The 25,493-nt window shown below is 38.0% G+C and overlaps 1 protein-coding gene across 2 annotated transcripts in view; it reads left to right on the top strand.

Moving 5' to 3' along the window:
* Window positions 1-142: 142 nt before the first annotated feature.
* LOC113073485 (cohesin subunit SA-2) overlaps window positions 143-25,493 on the top strand; it is a 33,057-nt gene continuing 7,706 nt past the window's right edge. For both annotated transcript variants that reach the window (XM_026246380.1, XM_026246381.1), the window contains exons 1-19: window positions 143-345; window positions 17,382-17,514; window positions 17,618-17,696; window positions 18,656-18,799; window positions 18,992-19,088; window positions 20,295-20,371; window positions 20,488-20,692; window positions 20,769-20,920; window positions 21,882-21,955; window positions 22,074-22,197; window positions 22,312-22,410; window positions 22,583-22,662; window positions 23,133-23,240; window positions 23,447-23,558; window positions 23,971-24,088; window positions 24,199-24,302; window positions 24,409-24,501; window positions 24,597-24,686; window positions 24,797-25,000. In XM_026246380.1, the coding sequence (XP_026102165.1) occupies window positions 17,471-17,514; window positions 17,618-17,696; window positions 18,656-18,799; window positions 18,992-19,088; window positions 20,295-20,371; window positions 20,488-20,692; window positions 20,769-20,920; window positions 21,882-21,955; window positions 22,074-22,197; window positions 22,312-22,410; window positions 22,583-22,662; window positions 23,133-23,240; window positions 23,447-23,558; window positions 23,971-24,088; window positions 24,199-24,302; window positions 24,409-24,501; window positions 24,597-24,686; window positions 24,797-25,000 (2,004 nt within the window). In that variant the 5' untranslated portion in view covers window positions 143-345; window positions 17,382-17,470. The remainder of the gene's footprint in view (window positions 346-17,381; window positions 17,515-17,617; window positions 17,697-18,655; window positions 18,800-18,991; window positions 19,089-20,294; window positions 20,372-20,487; window positions 20,693-20,768; window positions 20,921-21,881; window positions 21,956-22,073; window positions 22,198-22,311; window positions 22,411-22,582; window positions 22,663-23,132; window positions 23,241-23,446; window positions 23,559-23,970; window positions 24,089-24,198; window positions 24,303-24,408; window positions 24,502-24,596; window positions 24,687-24,796; window positions 25,001-25,493) is intronic.

Consider the following 25,493-nt stretch of genomic DNA (forward strand, 5'->3'; position numbering starts at 1 on the left):
ATGGAAAATATTACCTATTAATAATAAAATGGTTCATTTCTGACTGTCTACTGCACTATGCATTTTCCACGTAAGGGCCTCGACCTCTAAACGTCAGTCTCGAGCTCACTGCAATCCCTCCACTGTCCAGCAGGTGGCGGCTCTATACCGGCGGTTTCTCTGAGTGATCGGAACAACAAACCGAACGGAGCAAGCGGGGTAAGAGCGTGTCCAAAACCGCCTCTGACCGCCACTTTCAAACTACATCCATGAAATAGCAGCGAATGCGCACTTTTAAGCCACTGGAGTCCATCTAGCTCTTCGAGAAGTCCTTATAAACAATCCGGAACCGACCCTGACGATCCGGTAAGTGGTAAAATGGCGGAGAGATTTATAGAAATTAGTGGCTTTAGGGTTATTTGGATGATGTGTTAGCCGCGCTAGCCTGGTAAGCGAGGGACAGGATACGAGACGAGCCGCCGTGCTTCCGTTGCCGTGTTTAAATAATAAAAAACACCTCTCCGTGCTCATTGGGAATTTTAACAAGCATGTTATGGTTTCACGAGCGAATGTAGTTTGTGTGTTTTGTGGCGTTTCATTGGTAAACAGTTAGCTAAGCGGGCTAACCTTACCCTGCACAGTCAGGAACACAAATCGAGAGGCAAGATGGAGGACGAGAACGCGATGTTTTCCCCCCCTTTTCCGATACGGAAAGCCTGATGTCGCACCTATTTTGCTAATTTCGTCATATTGTCAATTTTAAACACACTCGCTGTTAATTTTACTCTTTATATGTAAACATGTGGTCGGTGCGTGTGCGTAATAACTGGAAACGAGCGGAGCCAAAATGGAGAATCCCGAAAACAGCTGTGTTGGATCGACTTCAAGATGGAGATTTTTTTTTTCTCGCCCATTCTGATCGTGTTTTGGTCGTTCTGTCAAATTGTAGCGCGATTTTGCGACTGTAATCTGCATTTGCGCTAGCAGGCTCGTCGTTTAACGGTGATAATTGTGCGTTGGAAGTAAAACACCGCGAGTAATGAAATACTATCGTGGGAAGACGTGCAACGAGGAGGAGTTCGCGAGCGTCTGATCTCAGCACTCAGCTTCACATACTAACATAGCTCCATACATTAACAGATCCCATTATATCTGACTTCTCTGGACCAGTGGGTCGTGACCCGAAAATGGGTCTCGCTTCTGTTTTGACAGGTTGCTAAAACAATTCTTAATGAAACTGTGTAACGTTAATGGAGCTTATGTAGGACAGAAAATGAAATGTGCCGATCAACTTTTAAACGGTGGAAGATACACTTCCCATGTCTTTTGTTGTTGACGTCAGATGATGTGCGTCCAATCAAACTTAACGGTATTTTGGCGCAAATTCATGTTACTTGGTAAACTGTATATTACCGATACACCATTTGTTGTATGTTGTTATTAAGTTTGGGAAAGTATAAATAGGATATGACACTAACATGCTATTCGCAGGATCTGTGCAGTTATTTGCCGTATACAAAAATATGATTTTGTTTACTTGCCTTAGTGTACAAAGTGAAACCCAGTTCTTTCATTATATGATAAGAGGAAGCGGATGTTATAGACTGATTTTTTTATATATATGGAGGCCACGTCCGGTTTACAATTACTATGTGTTTGACAGATTATATACACAACTGATCCGTTCACACGTTGGTAGCGAACATGAACTGGAAAGCACGAGATAAATAATGATGCGGTGTTAGATTTGAGCTAAGCTGTCATTCTCGTGTGTGTGTCTCACAATGGCTGTGGATAGAAGCGCCATTTGCCGCCACTTTTTCTTCGAACGCATTGTCGATGATGATGCCATGGCTTTTAAATAACGTTACCCGCCAACTATATAACACTGCGCTTTAGCGAGTCTGTGCACCGCATTTAAATGCTGCTTATTGTTACTTGCAGGGTATTATATAACTGTTTATATCACGTTCTCCGCACATGCTTTACCGTGCATTTTGTGCAGTGATGAACATCATATTCGTCATCTTTTTTTTTCGAGAATGATAATGTACTCTGTGATTATGCTATTTAAATCATTTCACACACATTGGTGTGCTGAAAGCCGCACCTCTTTATGCAATTAATTCGAAGTGTTGCGGGTAATATAGAGCACTTGTTTTCTTTGGAATATTTTTAACAGTGCATTAATTCAGAATATTAGTATAATATTCATTTAACAAACTAAATGATCCGTTTGAAACAACAGGCAGTGTCTTAATGCGTCATTTTTACAGCGGTGGCCCGGTTCCTTCCTTGCTTTTCTCTCTCTGTTCATGTTTACGTCCACAAATGTCACTGGCGGGCTCTGATTGGATGAGGGGGGAAGGAGGACGGACGTGTTACTTCCTTATATGGGCACAGAGGAAGACCCGAAGCGCAGGTTCTCGGGGATGTTTCCTGGAAACTGTGGAATCTGGATAGCCAATCAGCAAGGACGCCGCGCTATATTAATGACTCAGTGAACCGCGCCCACTTGTTTTCATTCTGAACTGCGGGCACATCTTCAGCGCACGGCCCAGAACAGCCTGCATCACATTCATGGCACTCTTTATCACATTCTGCGTGTCATCAGTGCGACTCCGGTCTTTATGTAAAGGAATTTCCGCCTGCATGATTGTCAATCGACAGACGCCAGTTTTGTGAAGAAAATGCAACTTAGTTGGACTTTGCAATAAGCATCTATAATTAAACTGTTTATTTATACTGATGCACTACCATGTATGTCATGAGATTACTGAATAGCATCTTGCTGCTCAGGAATAATCGGACTTATTTTAAATCTTATTTTTAATGCTTTATTCTCGCTTTATATATATATATGGTGATTAACCTGCTGGTTTTGTGTAATGCTAATTCAATCATTGCACTCAATCACGAAGGATATGACTTAAGATGGTCAGTCTAGTTATTTTTTTATTGAGGATTGTATTGCAAAGTAAATGCATGAAAAATGTGAGAATTATTGTTAAATACAGAAAAACGTTTCCCCAAACCTTTAATTTAATAATCCAAAATGGGTGTAATTAACATTTTAAGATTTGGCAGAAATGCTCTTTTGCGTGATGTGCTTTGTCTTTTCTTGCAGTTCTGTAATAAATAAGGCGGTCAGACTCTGAAGTATTTTGCATACACACACATTAAGCTTGCACGCTCTCCTTTTAAGTCTCAAAATATACATTGGAATGTCATGAAACCATTTTCCTTGGTTTCACAATACTCTGTTAGAATATCAGTGTTAAATGTTATATTAATAATAAAGTAATAAATAATAATAATAATAAGTAATCACAACAATCCCGTGCTGTGGGCACAACGGTTGAGACAGGGGTGCAGATGATGTACATTTACTCTACTATATGAAACTTATGCTTTTCGAATGTGGAAGTGTGATAAAAGCCTATTCTCCGTACTCGTGCTGTTGTTTTGATTTAGTGGTATTTTTAAGAGTTATTTTGCAATGTGTGTTATTTCCACAATGCTGTGAGGTGAGGAAGTGAGTGCCTCTATAATAAAAGCTAAACCTGCTAAATCGTTGATGAAAATGTTTGTGACGGCACAAATGTTATCTGCTCTTTAGTGTTCTGTTGCACTGCCTTGATCTCGTAAGAGGGGAAGTAGTATTTTTCCTTTATAGTTTTAAATTCAGTGAGGGGTAAACTTTATTCATTCAGTCATTTAGGTACTCTGAGCATGGAGTAATAAGAGGAAAAACTTGTACTTCTGTTTTTATATTCGGATTCCTGCTACCACATGTTAATGGAATTGCAGTATTTTTTTGTATTTTATTGTAAACATACACATTTAACAAACATAAAACAAGCAAAAATGCTTATATAACTAGAAAATTTAAATGCAACAAACAAACACCTACTATTACTGTTGGTTTTCACTGACACAGTTTACCCCAGTGCTTCTGAAACACTTTACTTACAACACAATGCCATTTTGGTTGTGAGGGGGGATCTTAATTTTATAATTTATAATAGTATATGCTAGGGATGGGCATGATTAATCGACGATCGATAATTGATCGTTAAGATTTTCCTCGATCATGTTAATTAGTTATCGATTAATCTAAAGCATTTTTTTTTAATCTAATGCAGGTTGCGTTGCGTAGTGTGAGTCTTGAAGCAATTAAATGAATTTCACTGTGTGGCAGCAATTAAATATTTTACCACCAGGGTGCAATATTTGACACCCTACTCGGTTATTTGTGATCTTCCGTTTTGATTTCAAAGAATAATCATGAAGATGTAACGTGTGGCGTGGGACCATTTTGATTTAAAAAGCGAACTAGTTAACTGCAAACATTGTGATGGGGTGTTTAAGTACAACTCGGCCACGACTCAAATGATGTACCTGTGCATCCCAGCAACGTCAGTTCCCTTAGAGTGGGTGTTTTCGGCGGCTGGACTGACGGTCACCATGGTTGCGGTCGCGTCTGACACCAGATCATGTCAACATGCGGTATTTCTCAGCAAAAATTCGTAGACTCGTGCAGAAGTTGTATGCTAGTTATTAAAGTTAGTTATTTTTCATGAGGCTTTAAGGAGCATAATTTGTTACGTTAGCGTAATTGTTAGGAAGGCTAATATCTGGCCTTTTCTTCTGGCTTGGATAGTTTTGAGTTACATTTTAACAAAATCTGTCAGATCTAAGTATTATAATGGTTTTTTTTAATGTTATTGTTTAACATGATTCTTTTATCATTATTATTATTTTGGAACAAATGAGGTCTCTGTTTAAGAACGCCTGCTAGCAGCTGCAGGTTCCGCTGCTTTAGAGCACTGCATATGCACGCGCATATATGTTCGGTTTGCCTGAACGTAGTTTAACTGTCTGCCACAAGTTGATCTTGTAATAAAGGTCTCACCGAGGAAAAACACGCTGTATTTTTGTATTCATTGCATTTTTTTATTATAAAAAATAAATAATTATATTATAAAAATATTAATGATTAATCGATAGTCGATCATTATTTCTCCCGACGATCGACTAAGAAAATTTAATCGAATGCCCATCCCTAGTATATGCAGCAAATAGTGTATCTGTATTAGCTATTTTATTCCTTGTTCCTGACTCCTGACACAGTTTACCCCACATTAGTAAAATAATGTCCAGCCCTCTACATTGCGAGTTAATCACTCGCATATGCGACTAAATCTTCACTCTAATACTAGACAGTGGCTAAAAAATTCTCTGATTTTACTCGCCAGTGTGTGAGTTGGAGGCTAAGTATAAGTTTAGCCCAGATATATGTTCACTCGCCGAACACTCTCTGACTGAGAGTTTCTCTCTCTGTCATGCGATCTATGATACTTCTGTTTAGGGCTGTAGCTATTGAATATTTTAGTAATCGAGTATTCTACCAAAAATTCCATCGAGTAATCGGATAAAATGTGTTTTTGCTTAATTAAAGTGCAATATTAATTATGCAAGAGAAAATAAGACTCCTGGGTCTCTTAAAATGAACAACTAACTTTCCCTTTTTTAGAAATGTATTTATTTATTTTTTAAATGCATAGAATGTAATGCATACATCAAAAATAAACAATTCAATTCAAGTTTATTTGTATAGCTCTTTTTACAATACAACTCATTACAAAGCAACTTTACAGAAAATTATGTTTCTATAATATTTAGTAGTAGCTTATAAGTGGTGACTCAGTTTGTGCACGTATGACAGGATTTTTAGAAAAATTAATGCAAGATGTAGTCAGCCAGACGATGAACATTATTAATATTATTAATAATGAATAATTATTATATGATGCAGTCACACTTGTGGCAATATTTGTTAGTTCTGTTTGTTGATTCAGGGTTAGCATCATCTGGGGCATCATTAGCATAACGTTTAATTAGTATCCATTGTTTCTCTGTCTGTACTTGTAATGTGAACAAGGACAAAGTTGACAGATGAATTAAGTGCATTTAAGTGCCATTCAGTTGGGGTTTTAAATAAAGCATTTACTGAGATGCACCTTAAACATTAAACACATAAAACATTAATTTAATTTATCTTTTAATTATTGAAAATTAAGCAAACTTAACTTTTTGGTAAACAAAGGGGATTTACTATAAAAAAAAAGCATGACAGAAATGTTGTGTGATTTAAACCTTAAAAAAAAATAATGTTTTTTTTTTTTTTTTTTTGTAGTAGGCTATGTACATTCTGCTGACTAATAGTAATACACATCTGGCAAATACACTAAACCGGACTTTTATTTTGACGGTTTGACGTACCTTTACAGTTCTGTGTATGTGATGTGAGGCTAGTTTTACTCAAATCAAACGGTAAAATGCTCATGAAGTGACTGTCAGAGCAGTCCTGGAGATGTTGTTCATGTGTTCACGTCTTTATTTATTGAGACAGAAGACGCTGAAATCACAGCGAGTTAGGGCTGCACGATATTGGGGAAAAATTACATTGCGATATTTTATTTTCTGCGATATATATTGCGATATGAAATCTAATCTAATTTTTTCTTACAAACAAAAATGGCGTGAGCACACTTACATTTCTCATTTTAAATGATTTAAACATCAGAGTATTATTTAAATTAGAGTAAATTATTTGTTTGTAACTTTAGGATATAGTTTGAATTGTTAACATAAACTAACATGAACTTACTATAGTCTAAATGTTGAAATTAACAATGTTGTAGAAGTTCAGTTTAGTAATAGTCAATGTTAAATAATGTAGTTCAATAGTTTAATAAATAGAACATTATTGTAAAGCGTTACAGATTTTTTTAAATACACCAATTCAAGACGTCTCATGAGTTCAGTGTTTGACAGGTCAGTTGTTTAAGCCATTCATTAAATTGAATTGGTTCAAAGGAATCATTAGTTCGCGAATCAGACGTGTACAGCATCCGTTGTGTAATTGTCTCTGCAGTTTAGGATATCGCACAAGATTTGACAACACAGAAAACATGTCATCACAGAATTATAATTTTTTTTCGACACCATCGTGTCAATTGATTTTGATTAATATGCACGAGGGAGAGAGCAAGACAGCGCTTGTGTTGTTTGAAGATGGTGAAGTTGAGCGTGTGCGCGCAGCTGGGGCTCTCTCTATCTCTCTCTCTCTCACGCTCTCTCGCTCTTGCGCACGCTCTCTCTCGTGCTCCACTGCTCTCTCTCTCTCTCTGCTCGTTCTTATATGCCCTCTGTTGAACTGACAGGACTTAAACTGTTCAATTAATCCGCAAATCATATTCGTCAAGGGCCGGGGAGCAGCTGCCCGTACAGTTAATGAATAACGGATCAACTACGACAGCCTACATCGCACATCCCGCGATGTGGCAATCGCGAATTCGTACATCGCGATATCGATGCTTAAACGACACATTGTGCAGCCCTACCGCGAGTGTCACGTGTGCTGTGTGCGTGATAAAGGAAGACGCGCTTCTGCTCCATTAACAGAGACTCGCAGAACATGCAGGATTCATATTTAAATAGACTTTTCCGGCTTAATATTTACAGATATTAGTCCTAGAGCTGTAATTGGGCCTTAAAAGTTAGGCCCGACAGGACCCAAGCCCGACAGGTTTCGGCCCTAGCCCGACAAGTACATTTTGATTGACAGCTTTTTTAAAGCCCGAACCCGTTTACAGCCCGACATTATTCAAATGTGCGCACGCACACAGCTCTTTTGCCTTTCGTCAACAATGAGTAATTTATTCATGTTTTAACATAATTTACTTATAACTAACGTAGACTAGACCACTTGGAAGTTGGAATAAAGAAATAAAATAAGTCCTCTGTGACATCGTAACATCTCAGCATAGATTTAGACTTAGGCTTATTTAACCTATAAATAGATCAACGCACCAATAAAAATGAGTCATTTAAAAAAAAAAAATTAAGATAAATTTTAAATTAAGATGGGTATTTGGCAAAAACAAAACTAAGATAAAGGCTCTGCCAGATTTGCTTTATTTAATAAAAGAATAATGCCAAAATTAGCGTAAATACTCTGTCAACATTATGCATTTAAGACTCAATGAATATTTAGTTATCATTTGAAAAACCTTTACTCACAGAGATTAGGCTAGGTCTACATGTTTTTGTGGAGGAAAATGATTGAATCCACTGTAGATGTCTTCAGCGTGTTCCTGCGCTCACTGATGGTGCGTCATTATTCACTCATTATTCTCATTATAAGCATGGTCAAAACTTTTCCACACCTCAGACTTTCCTTTAGTTGCTGGTGCAACCAAAACGTAATCACCAGAGGCAAGCCTCCATTACTCCTGCTCAGCGTTACACTTTCTCGCGCTAATCGAAACACATCACATGACCGCTCGTTTACCTCGCAAACCGGAGCGCAAGCCCGAGCCCGCGTAAGATGATAGAAATTAAGCCCGAACCCGACGGGTCCCATCGGGTTCGGGCGAAGATCTTCAGCTCTAATTAGTCCATATCGTGATTTGAAGTAAGTGCAATGACCTATTTTTGATTAATTCATTCAAAATTTGGCGAATTCCGTGCCATTCCGCGTTAAACTGTAAATTCCGTTTTTATGACTGGATTCCGCGATTCCCTCCGCGTTTTCTGCATGGCGGAAATCATAGGGCCCTATTTGTGTTATGCCAGCTCTATCTTGCAATGGACACATGCCATAACGTTCTCTTTAGGTTTGCCCGCGCCCCCAAATCAAAACACTGCTGACTCCTTGCAGTATGCGATTTCGGACACAGCGATTGTGTCTCCTTTCGCTTTGTGGGTGACGTAAACGCTTTGTGTCACATTAAAAAAATCATTGCGAAAGAACCTGACGTGAGATTTTAGGCTTCAAGGCAGAGGAATTTGCCTCGATCATTTTTTGTAATCGAGTTACTCGAGGAATCGTTTCAGCCCTACTTCTGTTAATCTCAATGGATGCAGAGCGTACCTGTGTTTGACATACCGTAAACTCTACTGTAAAGGCGCACCACTCGGCGTCGCTTCGGTGAGAGCGAGAGACTCTTTCATACATGCAGAATTGATGCGCTACATGTAAACGATATACTTTGTTGTATTTTCCTATCAAAATAATTGAGTTCCTATTATGTTGTTTTTTGTAACATTGTAAAAACTGTCAGGTTTTTGGGTAGTCGGCGAAGCTAATGTGCAACGACAATCTCATTGGCTGGTGCTCAACTATTATCGTTCCCATATTGATTTCAGCAAATCATTTCGAGTGAACACACACAACCTGATTAATATTCATGAATCCAGTAGCTCGCTAATCCTTAGTGTGTTTTATGTGTTTAGAAATGGTATTATTATTTTTATCATCTTATAAGTATTATTGTAAGGCCCCCCCCCCTTTTTTTTTTTACAGAATCACTGAATGACCAACAAAGCTCCACCACCAGTCCAGTTCAAATTAGGGCTGGGCGATATGGCCTTTTGTAAATACCGCAATATTTTTAGGCCATGTCACGATACGCGATATATATCTCGATATTTTGCCTTAGCCTTGAATTAAAACTTTGATGCATACAATCACACCAGTATGATGATTTTATAGGTCTACATTAAAACATTCTTGTTCATACTGCATTAATATATGCTAATTTTAAACTTTCATGCAAAAAAGGGGATATCACAACTAAGTCAAAGTTAACATAATTGTATTTATTAAGCAGTGAGTGGCACAAACATAAAATTGTCAACAGAAAGTAGGGCTGGGCGATATATATAAAAAAAATTATATCTCGATATTGTCAACATTTTTACGATATTCGATATATATCTCGATATGTTTGCATTTGCATTTAAATAATAAAAAAACATGATTTTCTTTTGCCCATTAAAAAAAAAAAGCACATAGCTATTTCTTATATATAAATAAATATAAATGAATACCAAATACTTTTGCATTCTCTCTGTCTATATTATGGAAACATATCAGTGAAATTCCCCAATAGTAATTCCAAATGGCCATAGCCTATGTTTCTCTATTCAAACATCAGCGGTCGAGTAAGTGCATTTATTTTGCGATCACAAATGCAAACAATACAGTTGAGATCTCACGACAGAACACAGACCGGCTGAACGACGCTTTCATTAGATCGCTCAATTCCAGTTTGTTAGTGTTTTCAGATTATCGTCGGCGGCTTTTCCGCAATGAGGAGTGAGCACGTGTGCATGGTTGCCAGATTGCTTAAAATAAGCAAACACCGGGCATAAAATGTATCCTTGTAACAGTGGAGCTCTGATTCAGAGATTTAAACTCTTGTTATCTGGCAACCGCTATCATTAAGCTCTCGTAGTAGAGGGGCGCAGAGCAGTCAGCAGTTACAGGTTCCTTTTTTGGACATTCGGCGCGTTCTTTTGGGAAAGTATGCTTGATTCGATATTCCCGATATATTCAAATTTTACATCGTCGTCAAAATTATACCGATACTATCGCTAATATTCGATATATCGCCCAGCCCTAGTTCAAATGTTCATTTAAAATATCTATGCATTCGTACGTTATCCAAGTTTTAATTCTAATTAATAAAGTTATTTCATTAAATAATACTTGATTATCATATAATGCTTCACTGACCGATGTTAAGAGTGTACTTTCAGATATTTAAAAAGCAGTGCAGGTTTTTTTTTTTTTTTTTTTAAGCAGTGCGTAAAAGTGCGTAAAGTGCAGTGACTCTGAAACATCTCAGCCAAAGGTGTGGGACTGTGTGTTTGTCTGAGCGGTGGCAGATTAACAGGACTGTACAGTGAACATGAGCTCATTCTGTGCTTATGCTTTAAGCTGTTTTTGTTCACCGATTTGATCTTTGAAATGTTAATTTTCCATTTCTCTAATACCGCATGTGTATGTCACTGATGTAAATACCCAACAGCATTTAGTTCACAAGTATGCTATTTGATATGTGCTGGCCCAGTGTCCTCTTTCAGTGTGAATCATGGTAGTGTTATATGATATTATTTATTACAGTGTGTTGTTGTCATGAACAGGCGGTTTTGACATCAGGTATATTTCACTGCAGAGCTATGGTCCACTCATGGACTGATATCACATTGCTGTAATATCTTCCTCCTCGGCTGTACGTGTTAAAGAGATGGTGTAAAAAACAGTTGTAGTTCACAGAGAAATGATCATTTCTGTCCTTTTAGGCCATCCTTAAAAATATTCTTGTTTGCCGTAACCCGACCGACCCTGTCAATTTAGGACCGACTCAATTATTATTATTATTTTTTTTATTTTAGTCCGAACGACTTGCCGATTGTAAATCTGCGTTAAGACAGACCAATTTTTTTGTTTTTACTCTTCAAACTACTAATACAAAAGCGATAAAATAATATTAATTATATTTAAGTAAGTATTGTAAATATATACATTTTCTAGGCCTACATACAAACGAAGGCTATCTTCCTTAATTAAAAAAAACCTGTGACGTCTATAACGGATGTCACACTATTCCTGCGTTTCATCTCATATTCTCATTTAGGGCTGGGCGATATATAAAAAAAAATGAAATCTCGATATTGTCAACATTTTTACGATATTCGATATGTCTCTATATATGTTTGCATTTGCATTTAAATAATAAAAAAAAACATGATTTTCTTTTGCCCATTTAAAAAAAAATAAAAAATAAAAAAAATAAAAAACTATTTAGATTAAACAGCTAATTTAAGCAGTTTAAAAAAATCTACACCAAGAGATCACTTACTGCTTTTTATTAAATGAATACATGTAGGCCTATATGTAACTGAAGCAGTGCAAATTAAGTACAGTCTCTGTTCTCTCTGTCTATGCAGGGCTCCAGACTGCGACCAAATGGTCGCATTTTGCGACCAAATTTTGAGAGTGTGCGACTGAATTTTACATCCAGTCGCACATGTGCGACCAGTAGATTTGCACACGCACTCAAACACACACACACTTGCACACATACGTGCAATCATCTCATTGAGTGATGATTGCACACATCATCACTCAATGAGACGCATACAACGCGTCTCATTGAGTGATGCCTGTCTGTGAGGCGGCAAATGCGTGTAAGAAGAATAGGGAATGGCCACTGTAAGTGGCTAAAATGTGTGGAGGGGGAGGGGCCTAGAGATAATTGAGCGCGCGTAAACATCTGTGGGAAGGAAACCGTGACAAATATCATCACAACCTGATATGTGCGTGCGTCTGAGCTATGAGCAAGCGAACTATTGATTCGTTCTTCCGACCTGCGGCTAGTGTACCAGTGCCAGAGTCTAGTGTCACCGTCAGATGATGATTCAGAGTCAGAGGTTGGTGTGGCGAAAAAAGTCCGCACCAGGGCCGGCCCGCTGTATAGGCAAATGCTAAGGGCGCCACTCATCCATAGGGGCACCAGAATGAGTGAACGAGTGAATATTTTTTTTTTTTTTGCATATTTTTTTTTATAATAGGCTACTATTTAAAAACCATTAATTCGAAACACTTCCAAATAAAGCAAAAAAAAAAAAAAAAAGTCTGGCTCTTCGATCTTCCCCCGCCCATCGAGTGCTTGAAGTGCGTCAGAAACAGAGCGCGCGCACGATCAGTTGTTGGTAATCTGTTGTGTAGCATGCCCGACGCCGCATCCAATGTAGACAGCACTGCTTTTGTTAACACACAGCTCGTATAAACGGGCCTGGCAGCTCACGCCAGTTCTAGACACGGTGAAAGTTTCCTGATTGTGACGGAAGGCCGAATTTACATGACACATTATAAATGAGCACAGTCTGCGATAGATACAGTGCCAAAAAGAGGAGAACAGGATAAAGACAGAGGTAAAGAGATGTAGTGAAAGAACAATTTATTGCATAGGAGTAAGATACTATAATTTCATGGCAGTTATTTTTACCTTAAACTTAATGTTAGCAGTTGTTCTGAGTTCTGAGTCCCCAGACTGTGATTTTGTACAATCATGTCAGTTTTAAGACGCATTTTTTTTTATCACTTTTTTTATTAATGTTTTACTCTACAGTTGTGCAGTTTTGGGGGATACAGTACAGGCCAAAAGTTTGGAAACATTACTATTTTTTATGTTTTTGAAAGAAGTTTCTTCTGCTCATCAAGCCTGCCTTTATTTGATCAAAAAATACAGAAAAAATTTAATATTGTGATATATTATTACAATTTAAAATAATTTGTTTTCAATTTATTATACTTTAAATTATCATTTATTTCTGTGATGCAAAGCTGAATTTTCAGCATCATTACTCCATTCTTCAGTGTCACATGTGACATCCAGTCTATCACATGATCCTTTAGAAATCATTCTAATATGATGATTTATAATGAGTGTTGGAAACAGTTCTGCTGTAATGTGTGTGTGTGTGTGTGTGTGTGTATGTATATATATATATATATGCGCTAAAGCATGAACACAATGACAGGGTGAAATGGGCTGTGATGCATGGGGCGCCAGGTAAAATCTTGCCTAGGGCAGCAAATTGGTCAGGGCCGGCCCTGGTCCACACTCACCATTTCGAGAAGACTGGCTGTAAGAATTCAGATGGCTGAGGTACTATAAGCATTAGAACTACCTTTCACCAAATACAAAAGCCAGCTCAACCTTCAAAGGAAGAACGGCTTAAAACTTAACGAAACATACAACAACGATACAGCATGCACACAAACTTTTTTACTATGCACATTTTTTATTCTGAGTGTATGGAATTTTGTTTACTATTTGTACTGTCATGACAGCGATGGTGCTGTCAGTTTACCTTGTTGTTGCATCTTCAAAAGTGCAGAATAAAATGTGACACTGAATTTGAAACAGCACATTGTAATTTCTGCATCTATTAAAGTATTTATTAGCAATACAGTGGAAATTAGTAGATTTGGTTAGCATGTTGATTTATGGTGTGCACCCCTAAATTTTCTGGTTGTGCCCCTAAAATTTCAGTTGGGGGCCACTGTGCTCCTAGTGAAAAAAGTTAGTCTGGAGCCCTGCTATATTATGGAAACTGGTAAACATATCAGTGAAATTCCCCAATAGTAATTCCAAATGGCCAAAAAAAAAAAAGCACATAGCTATTTCTTATATATAAATAAATATAAATGAATACCAAATACTTTTGCATTCTCTCTGTCTATATTATGGAAACATATCAGTGAAATTCCCCAATAGTAATTCCAAATGGCCATAGCCTATGTTTCTCTATTCAAACATCAGCGGTCGAGTAAGTGCATTTATTTTGCGATCACAAATGCAAACAGTACAGTTGAGATCTCACAACAGAACACAGACTGGCTGAACGACGCTTTCATTAGATCGCTCAATTCCAGCTTGTTAGTGTTTTCAGATTATCGTCGGCGGCTTTTCCGCAATGAGGAGTGAGCACGTGTGCATGGTTGCCAGATTGCTTAAAATAAGCAAACACCGGGCATAAAATGTATCCTTGTAACAGTGGAGCTCTGATTCGGAGATTTAAACTCTTGTTATCTGGCAACCGCTATCATTAAGCTCTCGTAGTAGAGGGGCGCAGAGCAGTCAGCAGTTACAGGTTCCTTTTTTGGACATTGGGCGCGTTCTTTTGGGAAAGTATGCTTGAATTTGAAATATTCGATATATCGCCCAGCCCTATTCTCATTCTCATTCAAGTCAATGGTTCGCGCTTGGTAATGATGGCTGCAACTGAAGTAAACAAAATGTTCGCGGTCACTGTTCTAAGTCATACGGGTTTGGGCACCATAATACATCTAAAAATGCATTAAAAAAGCTTGACACCGCTTTAACTTGGCACGAAGTTCTGGAAAAAGATCTGCCCAGATCTTTTCCCATCCCTTCTCCCATCTAGTCTAAAACCATGTCCGTGTCGACTGTCACTATGTTCAAAAATCTATTGCATGAATCGATTGGACCAACCAACACAAGTTTTGAAAATTAAAATAGGAAATTGTTTTTAACGACCTTCTCTCGGAGCGCGTCCAGGTTTTTTTTTTTTTTTTTTTACACGCGTCACATAGCAACTGCAGCTTCGGACACACGCATAACAGCAAATAATACTTCTGCACACTTTCTCTCTTTTTACAACAGAAATGTGAATTTATTCAGACAGTCTCATGCATACAGGTACAGATTCGGGCTAGAATCGCCTAGGGCTGTCAAAATAGCTGAAAAACTAAATTCGAATCGAATCGATTTTTTTTTACTTAAATATTATCAAAATTCGAATTGTATTCGAATTTAAAAAGCAAAGCTTTTAGCTTCTTTTCTGAGGCCTTAAGATAGCGCATCGAGCAAAATATTACTGCACGTTTATTCAAAGCATTAGAATACATGACTGAAAAAAACAACATAATATTTAAAATAATTTTTATGAACAATTATTATTAATTAAGTTGCTTAAAGAACTATAAAAAACAGCGTCATGTATACATGCATTGTTAAATAAATAAAAAGGGTGGAAAACCAGTCACACAGAATAATTTATTTTCATTTAAAAACATGAGATGCAGTGGGATGAGGAACAAAATCCCAACATAAAGTCTCAATATTTTTAGAAAATGTAATTAAATACATCAATTTTACATGTCTTTCTAAACATGCGGCTCTCTTGTGCGAGACGTGAGTCCAACGGCTTCTCTTTAGAAAATTGATTTTACAATCGATTCAAAGAACACTTGTCACTCAAATCAAACAGGATTTTTTTTCACAAAAGTAACAACCCAAGAAAGCAATGTAAACGGTCTCTCATTTGTAGGTTGCATTGACACCTAGCGTTGGATGCAAGTAAAACAGGATAACAGTACCTCATTTTTTTCTTCTCCCCGGAAATTCATGCAATAAATAAATTTGTTTGTGGTCTATATAGCCTGCATCAAAATGAGGTTTGCAATTATGCGCCCAAAGGCACGAGTTGAAAATAGGGGTGCTCCGATCACGATCGGCCGATCGTTATGCGCATCTCGTCAGTAAAGCCGGTTTTCTAATCAGCGGTTAATTCTATCAGGTGCGTGATTTCACATAGAGCAGCTGTTACTACACAGAGCCATTGTTAATAGAGAAGATGCGCAAATCACGTTAATTTTCACCATCTTCTCAGTTAACAATGGCTCTGTGTAGTAACAGCTGCTCTATGTGAAATCACGCACCTGATGGAATTAACCGCCGATTAGAAAACCGGCTTTACTGACGAGATGCGCATAACGATCGGCCGATCGTGATCGGAGCACCCCTAGTTGAAAACCCAGTCAGTGACGTCACGATATGCTAATTTGTTTAAATTCATACCCACATTATCACCATCACCAAAATTTTCCTTTTTTTTTTTACATTAAAACTTGAAAAAAAAAATATAGACCGACCTACCGACCCTTTTTTTAAATTACTGTTCTGCAAACCAAAATATTTTTAAGGATGGCCTTATTTATAAGCAAATTTAAAGAGATACTTACAAATAAAACATACTCAGCTATTGACTTAAAACACATACTTTTAATAACATAATTGTATGTTCCACAAAACGAAAAAGAAATAAATCCGTACAGGTTTAAAATGAAACAATGGAGATCAAATGATTATTATTATTATTATTATTATTTTTTATTTTTTATTTTGGGTGAACTGTCCTTTTAACAGAATTGTCAGAATGCTGTGTTCTGGTCTGAACCCCTCTGTTGGAAGGTAGTCTTTTGTGTAAAATATGGTCTATAACTTTTAGTGTAAGTAGGCTTTTAAATATTCTTAAGAAATGAAGAAATAATTCTGAAAATGATGTCCCATTAAATATCATTGTTGTTTTAAATGGTGCTATTACTAGAAATAAGATGTGCACCTGCAGCTTTCACTGGAGTTCCTTCAGTCTGACTGAAAGAGTCTCTGTCTGAGTGATCAGCTCAGGAGCGGGGAAATAGAGACATACTGCCCCACTGTGGCTACAGTTTAACTGCCTTTATTCACCTATCCATAATGACAGACTGATCGAAGTTGTAGACATAAAACAACCAAACTGTTTGTTTTGGAGGCATTTTAATTTGAATAGCCCACATATACTGCTGCATTTTTTGTATAAGAAGCATAAATGTGAGAACACATTAATAACATGGCTTGACCATTAGAATTCAGTAACAAGTATACACAAGTGTGTCAGAAAGGTTTTTAATTTTGTGACTGGTTACTATTTAACTTTTGATGAGACCTTGCAAACTGTGTTTGTGTCAACACTGTACACCGTGACATTCAGACTGTATTAAGATGCACCTCTCGTCGCTTGAGAACATGAAAAACTGACAGCTGATGCATATGAATATAAGCCAGCAATTAAAAGCCAGGGTTGATTTATAATATTAAGCTGGCTTCATAGGCTTCTGATGTACGTGTGCTTGATTTTAACCTCTTAACACATAAGGATAATGTTTTTGCCCATTTTGTGTTTGAATGTTTTAGGTTTATGAGACAAAAGTACCTGCTGTTGCCCTGTGTGTATGAAGACAACGCCCTTGATTAGTTGAAGTGGACCAGAAGATGTTAAAGAAATGATAGCTGCATCGGAATTACAAACAGAGTATCATTTCGCTCAGTGAGTGCACAGACACACAGGAGTAATGAATACAGATTGTGTGCATGCATGCGTTCACACATTCTCCTGCACTCTGATAATATTGATCTATTTGTGTGAACAGGGACACTGACACCCGATTCTCATCAGACACTGATTTCGATGATCCTGATGGGAGGAATGCCGTCATCGGGAAAGGGAAGGTATGAGTGGACTCTGACATTTTTGATTATCAGAAAGACTTTACAAGATTTCACAAGGTTCCTATAAATGGCCTTTTACTCCTCTTCCATGGAAATGGTTCTGGAGCTAATTATTGACCTTTCATGACTTAAGATTGTGACTTAAAAGGAATAGTTCACTTAAAAATGAAAGTTAACTCACCCTCAAGCCTTCTGAGATGTAAAGTTTGTTTCTTCATCTGAAAAGATTTGGAGAAAGGCAGCATTGCATGGATCCTCCAAATGATCCTCTGCAGTGAATGGGTGCCGTCAGAGAGAGAGTCCAAGCAGCTAATGAAACCATCACAGTAATCCACGCGACAGTTTGTAATGCATACAACTTCAAAATATTGCTTATATTTGTCCTCTACCCATAATATCGCTTTCTTCAGTGAAAAAGTCATAATTTAGGAGAGAAATATGCACAGATGAAGCACGGTTTAAAAGAGAAAACAGTAAAAAAAAAAAAAATATCTGACAAATTTCTGTGATATTAAATTTTTTTCACTGAAGGAAGTGATATTTTGAATAATTGACTCTCATTCAGTGGACACTCATTCAGTACAGAGGATTCATTGGTGAGTAAGTGAAGTAATGGTAATTTTCTCCAAATCTGTTCCTATGAAGAAACTAATCCATCCATATCTTGAATGACCTGAGCGTGAGTTTATTTTCAGCAAACTTATTACGATACGAATAACGAATGTTAAGGCAACCATGTTTCTGTATAACCTGCCAACAAGCAAATTAGTTTATAGAACATTTTTTTACCTAAATTAATTTAAATCAATACCTTTGTACAAAACTCTTTGCAACCAATTTGCACATGATATTTGGGAACTTATTTGGTGTGGCCGTTATACCGTTATACCAATTGCTGATTTTATCACTTTTTCACTTGTGGAGGGATTGATTCATTTCATTATTTCATTATGCTTCAGGCGAAGAAAGGAAAGAAGGGCCCTGGAGAGAAGGGGAAAGGAGCGGGGAAAGGAGCTGGACGCATGAACGGTCACCACCAGGAGAACGGCATGGAAAATGTCATGCTTTTTGAAGTGGTCAGGCTGGGAAAGAGTGCCATGCAGGTCAGTAAGCATATGACCGGCTTTTACACTGCCTTCTGTCTCGCTCTGGCATTCACATCTTAAATTCCCTCGTGTGGGTTTGTGGCTTCTGGAGGGATTTGAGTGTTGGCAGGAGAATATGCAGACAGATGTACCGCTGTGAAGTCGAGCAGATTTTGACCTTTGCAAGATTTCTGCTATCCTCTTTTGCAGTCAGTCGTTGATGACTGGATTGAGTCCTACAAACATGACAGAGACGTGGCACTTCTCGACTTGATCAATTTCTTCATCCAGTGCTCTGGCTGCAAAGGTTTGAATGTCATTCTTCAAGTGATCTGGTTTGAGCTTGTAGATAATAAATGCTACATGACAGACATGATAGTTCTCCCAAAATTAAAATTCTTTCTTTTTTTATTTAGAATTATTTAATTCCAGTCTGCATTATTTTTTGTGAAACAAAAAAATAACATATTTTGAAGAATGTTTGCACTGCTGCCTTAAATACAATGAATGGGGACTGGGGTTATTGAGCTCCTAAAAGGACATTAAACCATGATAAAAGTGGTTCTCGTATTATATTCAAAACTATCTTAATCCATGTGTGAGCTTTGTGTGTGGAACAGACTAAAATCATGGACTAAGCCCGAATCATTACTTGTTCAAAAACAATTTGATATTTTTTGGTGTTGATTCTAGTATAGTTAGCTTAGATATCATCAGTTGTCAGAATAGTTATAATTCTCCTTGTGAAGTTTCATTATATGGAAAAAAATAATTTAGCTTTCTGCTAAATATTTCTGTTCCATGAATAAAGTAAATAATCACAGAATTTTCATTTCTGGATGAATGTTTCTTTTTACATTTTTCTTTTTCGTTTATTTAAAAAAAAAACTTGGTACACCTTTAAAGCTGCAGTAGGTAACTTTTGTAAAAATATATTTTTTACATATTTGTTAAACCTGTCATTATGTCCTGACAGTAGAATATGAGACAGATAATCTGTGAAAAAATCAAGCTCCTCTGGCTCCTCCCAGTGGTCCTATTGCCATTTGCAGAAATTCATCCGCTCCCGGTAAGAAACAACCAATCAGAGCTGCGGTCCGTAACTTTGTTTGTGTTTAAAATGAAGAAAAACGTATATAATACGCGAGTACACCATGAATCCATTTTCCAAACCGTGTTTTCAGCTTGTCCTGAATCACTAGGGTGCACCTATAATAAGTGTTTATATTCGGACTATTTTAGATTGCTTCGGGTGTACCGCGGCGGAGTAACCCAGTACCTTTGTGATTCTTCATAGACATAAACATAGAGAAGTAGATCCGGCTACAATGTTCTTCTGCAAGACGCAAGCAGTTCTGTTTATTAACCGCTAGAGCGTCAAAAGTTCCCTATACCGCAGCTTTAAGTCTTGAGCTAAACATAAACTTATTCTATCATCTGTTTTGTTTCTTAAAGTTATTAATTTTTCAAACGTACCAAACTTTCAGTCTTATTTTAAGTGTTATCTTTACAGGTGTTGTCACAGGTGAGATGTTCCGCAACATGCAAAACTCTGAGATCATCAGGAAGATGACAGAAGAGTTTGACGAGGTAAACTTCACGCTTCAGCCCTGAAAAATGGCTTTCCTGAAGAACGTGTTTCATCACCACTAGTGTGTATTCTATGTATAATTTGTGCTAACCAGTGAGAGTTGATATTATTGCAGGACAGCGGTGATTACCCGCTCACCATGGCCGGGCCGCAGTGGAAGAAGTTCAAGTCTAGTTTCTGTGAGTTTATTGGCGTGTTGGTACGGCAGTGTCAGTACAGCATCATCTATGACGAGTACATGATGGACACGGTCATCTCACTGCTCACCGGTCTCTCTGACTCTCAAGTCCGAGCCTTCAGACACACCAGCACACTGGCAGGTCAGTATCTCTGCTGCTTTGTAAATCTGAACTTTGTTTTGATTAGTCCAAACAAGATGCATTTTTTTCCCCATAGCTATGAAGTTGATGACGGCCCTCGTGAATGTAGCTCTGAACCTCAGCATCAACATGGACAACACTCAGCGGCAGTACGAAGCAGAGAGGAACAAGATGATTGGCAAGAGGGCCAATGACAGACTAGAGCTTCTACTTCAAAAACGCAAGGAGGTGAGTGCTGTCTGAGACAGAGATGGTGAATATGTCTGAATAAACTCTGCATGCTGACGTTGTCTTTGAGCAACCGTGAAAGCTGAAAAGGGAAGAGTGGATAAGTGAAGCTTTCAGAGGAACGGGTTTCATTGCGCTTTTCCCTGTGGAGACTTACTTCCCTTTGCGTGAGGCTGCCAGGCCACTGCAGCGTTTGCTGCTTTCCTTCCAAACACCTACGCCTCTGTTGGCCAACAGCCACAAAAGCACACGACCACCCAAACACTCAGCACATTTCATCTGTACACTTTCCCCCTCATTTAAAGCTGAGTAAACATGGTTAAAGTAAATTAAAAAAAGAATCTATTCTAATGAGAAAGTGTTACTGTGAGGTCTCTCGGGTCAACCACAGAGCTCGTTCTGTCAGCATCCATGAGGCTAGAGCTTGCCTGAGTACGAAAGCTGTTTACTGGCGCTGTAAATGAACTGGGTTATGTAATAACAGGCCCTGCTGTTGCTGTGTGTGTGAGTGAGAGGTTTTATTGATGTCTTGATAGTATTGCATTAAACCACGTGGACACACAGAGAGGTTTAGTTGTATAGAGGATTATGACAGCATCTGTAGAATGCTCTCGATTGATATATGTACAGAAAAACACTTACAGGTCAAGTCAGCGGAGCAAGCATACAGCACTCGCACCATAGATTGTTTTATTGCTTTATTTTATACAAACTGAATTGTTTTCTGTATAGTAGCAGATTGTATGTTTTATCAAATATAACTTATTTGACTATTGACTATTAGAATAGTAGGTTTCCTCAGTATAATGGCTGTAATGAGGTTTTTTTTTTTTTTTACATTTTTAGTTTAATAGCAATAAGATATACTTTAGATTTTTAGATGCAAACTTTTGATTAGTAATGCAGGTTGCCATTTACTGCCTACAGCAATGATTATAGTGCATTGTTATTTTCTTTACAGTTGCAAGAAAATCAAGATGAGATTGAGAACATGATGAATGCCATTTTCAAGGGTGTCTTTGTTCACCGATATCGGTACGCACTCTCATAAATGTTGATTTTCTACCAGCACAAGCTTAAATCACCAATTAATACTTCAGTAAATACTCTGTGATACTCTGTGGGCTTAAGTACTTCTGTTATTCCTCCTCAGTGATGCGATAGCAGAGATCCGGGCGATCTGCATCGAGGAGATTGGCGTGTGGATGAAAATGTACAGTGATGCATTTCTTAACGACAGCTATCTGAAGTACGTGGGCTGGACGATGCACGACAAGGTGAGGATTCAATCTTTTTTCTTTAATCCCTAAATATAGAGTCAGATGGAGTTAGTCACGACACAATCCTGGAGTTGGAACGAAACCATTACACTCTTCCTTTCTCCCTCTCAGCAAGGTGAGGTGCGTCTGAAGTGTCTCACGGCTCTGCAGGGGCTGTACCATAACCGCGAGCTCAATGCCAGGCTGGAGCTCTTCACCAGCCGCTTCAAGGTGAGAGAACCATCTGGAGATGCTTCTCATCCAAAATAGAGCAAACACAGAAATTAGTCATGAGAATACTCCTTTGTGAAATTATTAAGAGATTAATTTAATGACTTTGTCAGTTTTTATGGATCTTTTCAATATTTTAACATAAAATGGGTTGTCTGTTTGTCTCCATCAGGACCGCATTGTGTCCATGACGTTGGACAAGGAGTATGACGTTGCAGTGCAAGCAATAAAACTGCTCACATTGGTGTTACAGTACGTGTAAAACATACTTCTATAGCAGTTTCTTGCATCTATATTTTGCATTTATATTTTATTTGACTTAGAAGTTGGTTATGAGTTAGAAAGAACACAAAACAATTGTCAAGACAACACATCGTTCATTTTTTTGTTGTTTAAAGAGTTTTTTTTTCACCAATGAAGCAATTACTGATTAAAAGTGGTAGAAAGATTTTTAACATGATATTTAACATATGTATTCATCAAAAATGTATAAAAAATGCATCACTATCGAATATTAAGCAGCACAACAGTTTTTTCGCATTGATGATAATATGAAATGTTGCAGCAAATCAGCTAAATCTTTCAGAGTGGTTATAACATCAAAATAAACCACTGTTCACTAAGTGAAAAAAAGTGAAATGTGCAGGCAACACTGTAGACACAACCAGCTTTGATAATCAGCATGACAGGATGCTCATGTGCTGTTGTTGTTTGGTTTACAGTAGCAGTGATGAGGTTCTGACTGCAGAAGACTGTGAGAGTGTGTACCATCTTGTGTATTCAGCCCACCGGCCCGTCGCTGTGGCAGCAGGAGAGTTCCTCTTTAAGAAGTGAGTTTCACTCATCCTCACTCACTCATTCATGTCCCATGAAGCTGTACAGGAATCATCACATTTCTGCTTTTCTATAAACCCAGTCTCCGACCTACTCAAATTCATTAAAAGAATTGTGGAGATGTGTATGAACAGACATGGTGATGAGACAACACTAGCTTAAGGTAAATTAAATAGCTTTACATTTTCATCTTTGTTCGCAGACTGTTCAGTCATCGAGACCCTGAAGATGACAGCATGCCCAAGAGACGAGGCAGACAGAGTGTGAATGCCAACCTCATCAAAACCGCTGTCTTTTTCTTCTTGGAGAGTGAGGTGAGATAACATCAACAGCATCATTGTGAATCAAGTGTCAGTCAATCAAGTCCGTGCTGTTCATATGATGAAGTTGAAGGGTGCAATTTTAGTTCAACCAGTGCTGTTAAACAGAATGGCAAAAATTATGATTTTTAAATGGTTTTCACAGAAAGCCTCCTGCATACAATGTTAGCTGTGGTGTTTCAGTTTTCTTCCATTGTAGACAGTTTAAGGGAAATACAATTCAATATTGAAGCATTGGAAGTCCTGAAAGTCTCTATTTTAAAACCCAAAATGGCAGATCTGTATAATTATTTTCTAATTTAAATCATTCCACACTGTATTTAAACAAACTTATTTTGACATGAAAATAGCTCCAGCTACTGGCATGTCATAAAAAAATTTACTACCTACCTATATATATCCTCAGCTTCACGAGCATGCAGCCTACCTAGTGGACAGTATGTGGGACTGTGCAGCAGAGATCCTGAAGGACTGGGAGTGCATGATCAGCTTACTACTGGATGAGCCACTGCCTGGAGAGGAAGGTACGACCCAGTGACACACCACCAGAACACACAGGGTTGACTTTTACCTGCTCTAAAGGAAGTGGGAGATTAATTACCTTTGTGTGTGTGTGTGTGTGTGTGTGTTCCAGCTCTGACGGACAGACAGGAGACGGCTCTGATAGAGATCATGCTGTGCACCATCCGTCAGGCTGCAGAATGCCATCCTCCTGTGGGCAGAGGCACAGGCAAGAGGGTAAGACCTGATGCCACGCGCATCGGCCAGCCCTTGAAGACAGATCCCTGCTTTCACACATTAACTGTTACATGCTGTTCTCAATACTCACTTGATCTTGTTTCAGGTTCTGACAGCGAAGGAGAAGAAGACTCAGCTTGATGACCGGACGAGAATGACGGAGATCTTTGCTATAGCATTGCCAGCATTACTTGCAAAGGTTAAAGCCTGTTGAAATCTAAAGCAACATCAACTGGTATTTACAGACCATTGAAACTGATAGATGTTTTTTTTTCTGTCTCTCCTTTCTTACAGTACTCTGTGGATGCAGAGAAAGTGACAAATCTGCTGCAGCTGCCCCAGTTTTTTGATCTGGAGATCTATACCACAGGGCGTTTGGAAAAGGTCTGAATTGCATATCGTTCAAACAGAATAAATGCGCTGAATGAACAGATTATTTACAATAGGCTGATTGTGCAGCATACAAATGAAAGCAATTTTTTTTTCTTACACAGCACCTGGATTCATTGTTAAGACAAATCAGAGAGATTGTGGAGAAGCACACAGACACAGATGTACTCGAGGCTTGCTCTAAAACCTACCATGCCCTGTGCAACGAGGAGTTCACTATCTTTAACCGGGTGGATATCGCCCGTAGCCAGCTCTTGGATGAGCAAGTGGACAAGTTCAACAGGCTACTGGAGGACTTCCTGCAGGAGGTGAGGACAGCGGGTGGCTCAGGGTGGAGCGTCAGGAGCACTTTGATGTTTGGCAAGAGTATATTTATATATTGTATAGATGAGCCTGATTAGTTCTCCATCTCTAACTTAACTACTTAATTTAGTAAAAAAAAATATTATTGTGTTGTGTTCTAACATAAATCCAAGTGAAATCTAACAATTTGTTAGACAATGGCAGTCAGTAAGTAATTAAAAAAATAACAGTAGCATCTGTGTGCGTGCGTGCGTGTGTGTGTGTGTGTGTGTATGTGTGTGTGCGTGTGTTTGTTTATATTTGTATAGGAAATGTTCAAATATTTCAGATTCCGTTAAAAAAAATCACAAACACAAGACTGCATATTTTGTGAACAACCCTAAAAGAATGCATATGATTACGTTCTTATGTACTTGACCCTAATATAGCCTTTATTATTCAGAGCATTTTTTAAGACAGGCCAGTAGACTTATCTTACTAGTCAGTCAGTAGTAAATT

This window comes from Carassius auratus, unplaced genomic scaffold (assembly GCF_003368295.1).
Source record: "Carassius auratus strain Wakin unplaced genomic scaffold, ASM336829v1 scaf_tig00012264, whole genome shotgun sequence".
NCBI classification, from domain to species: Eukaryota; Metazoa; Chordata; class Actinopteri; order Cypriniformes; family Cyprinidae; genus Carassius; species Carassius auratus.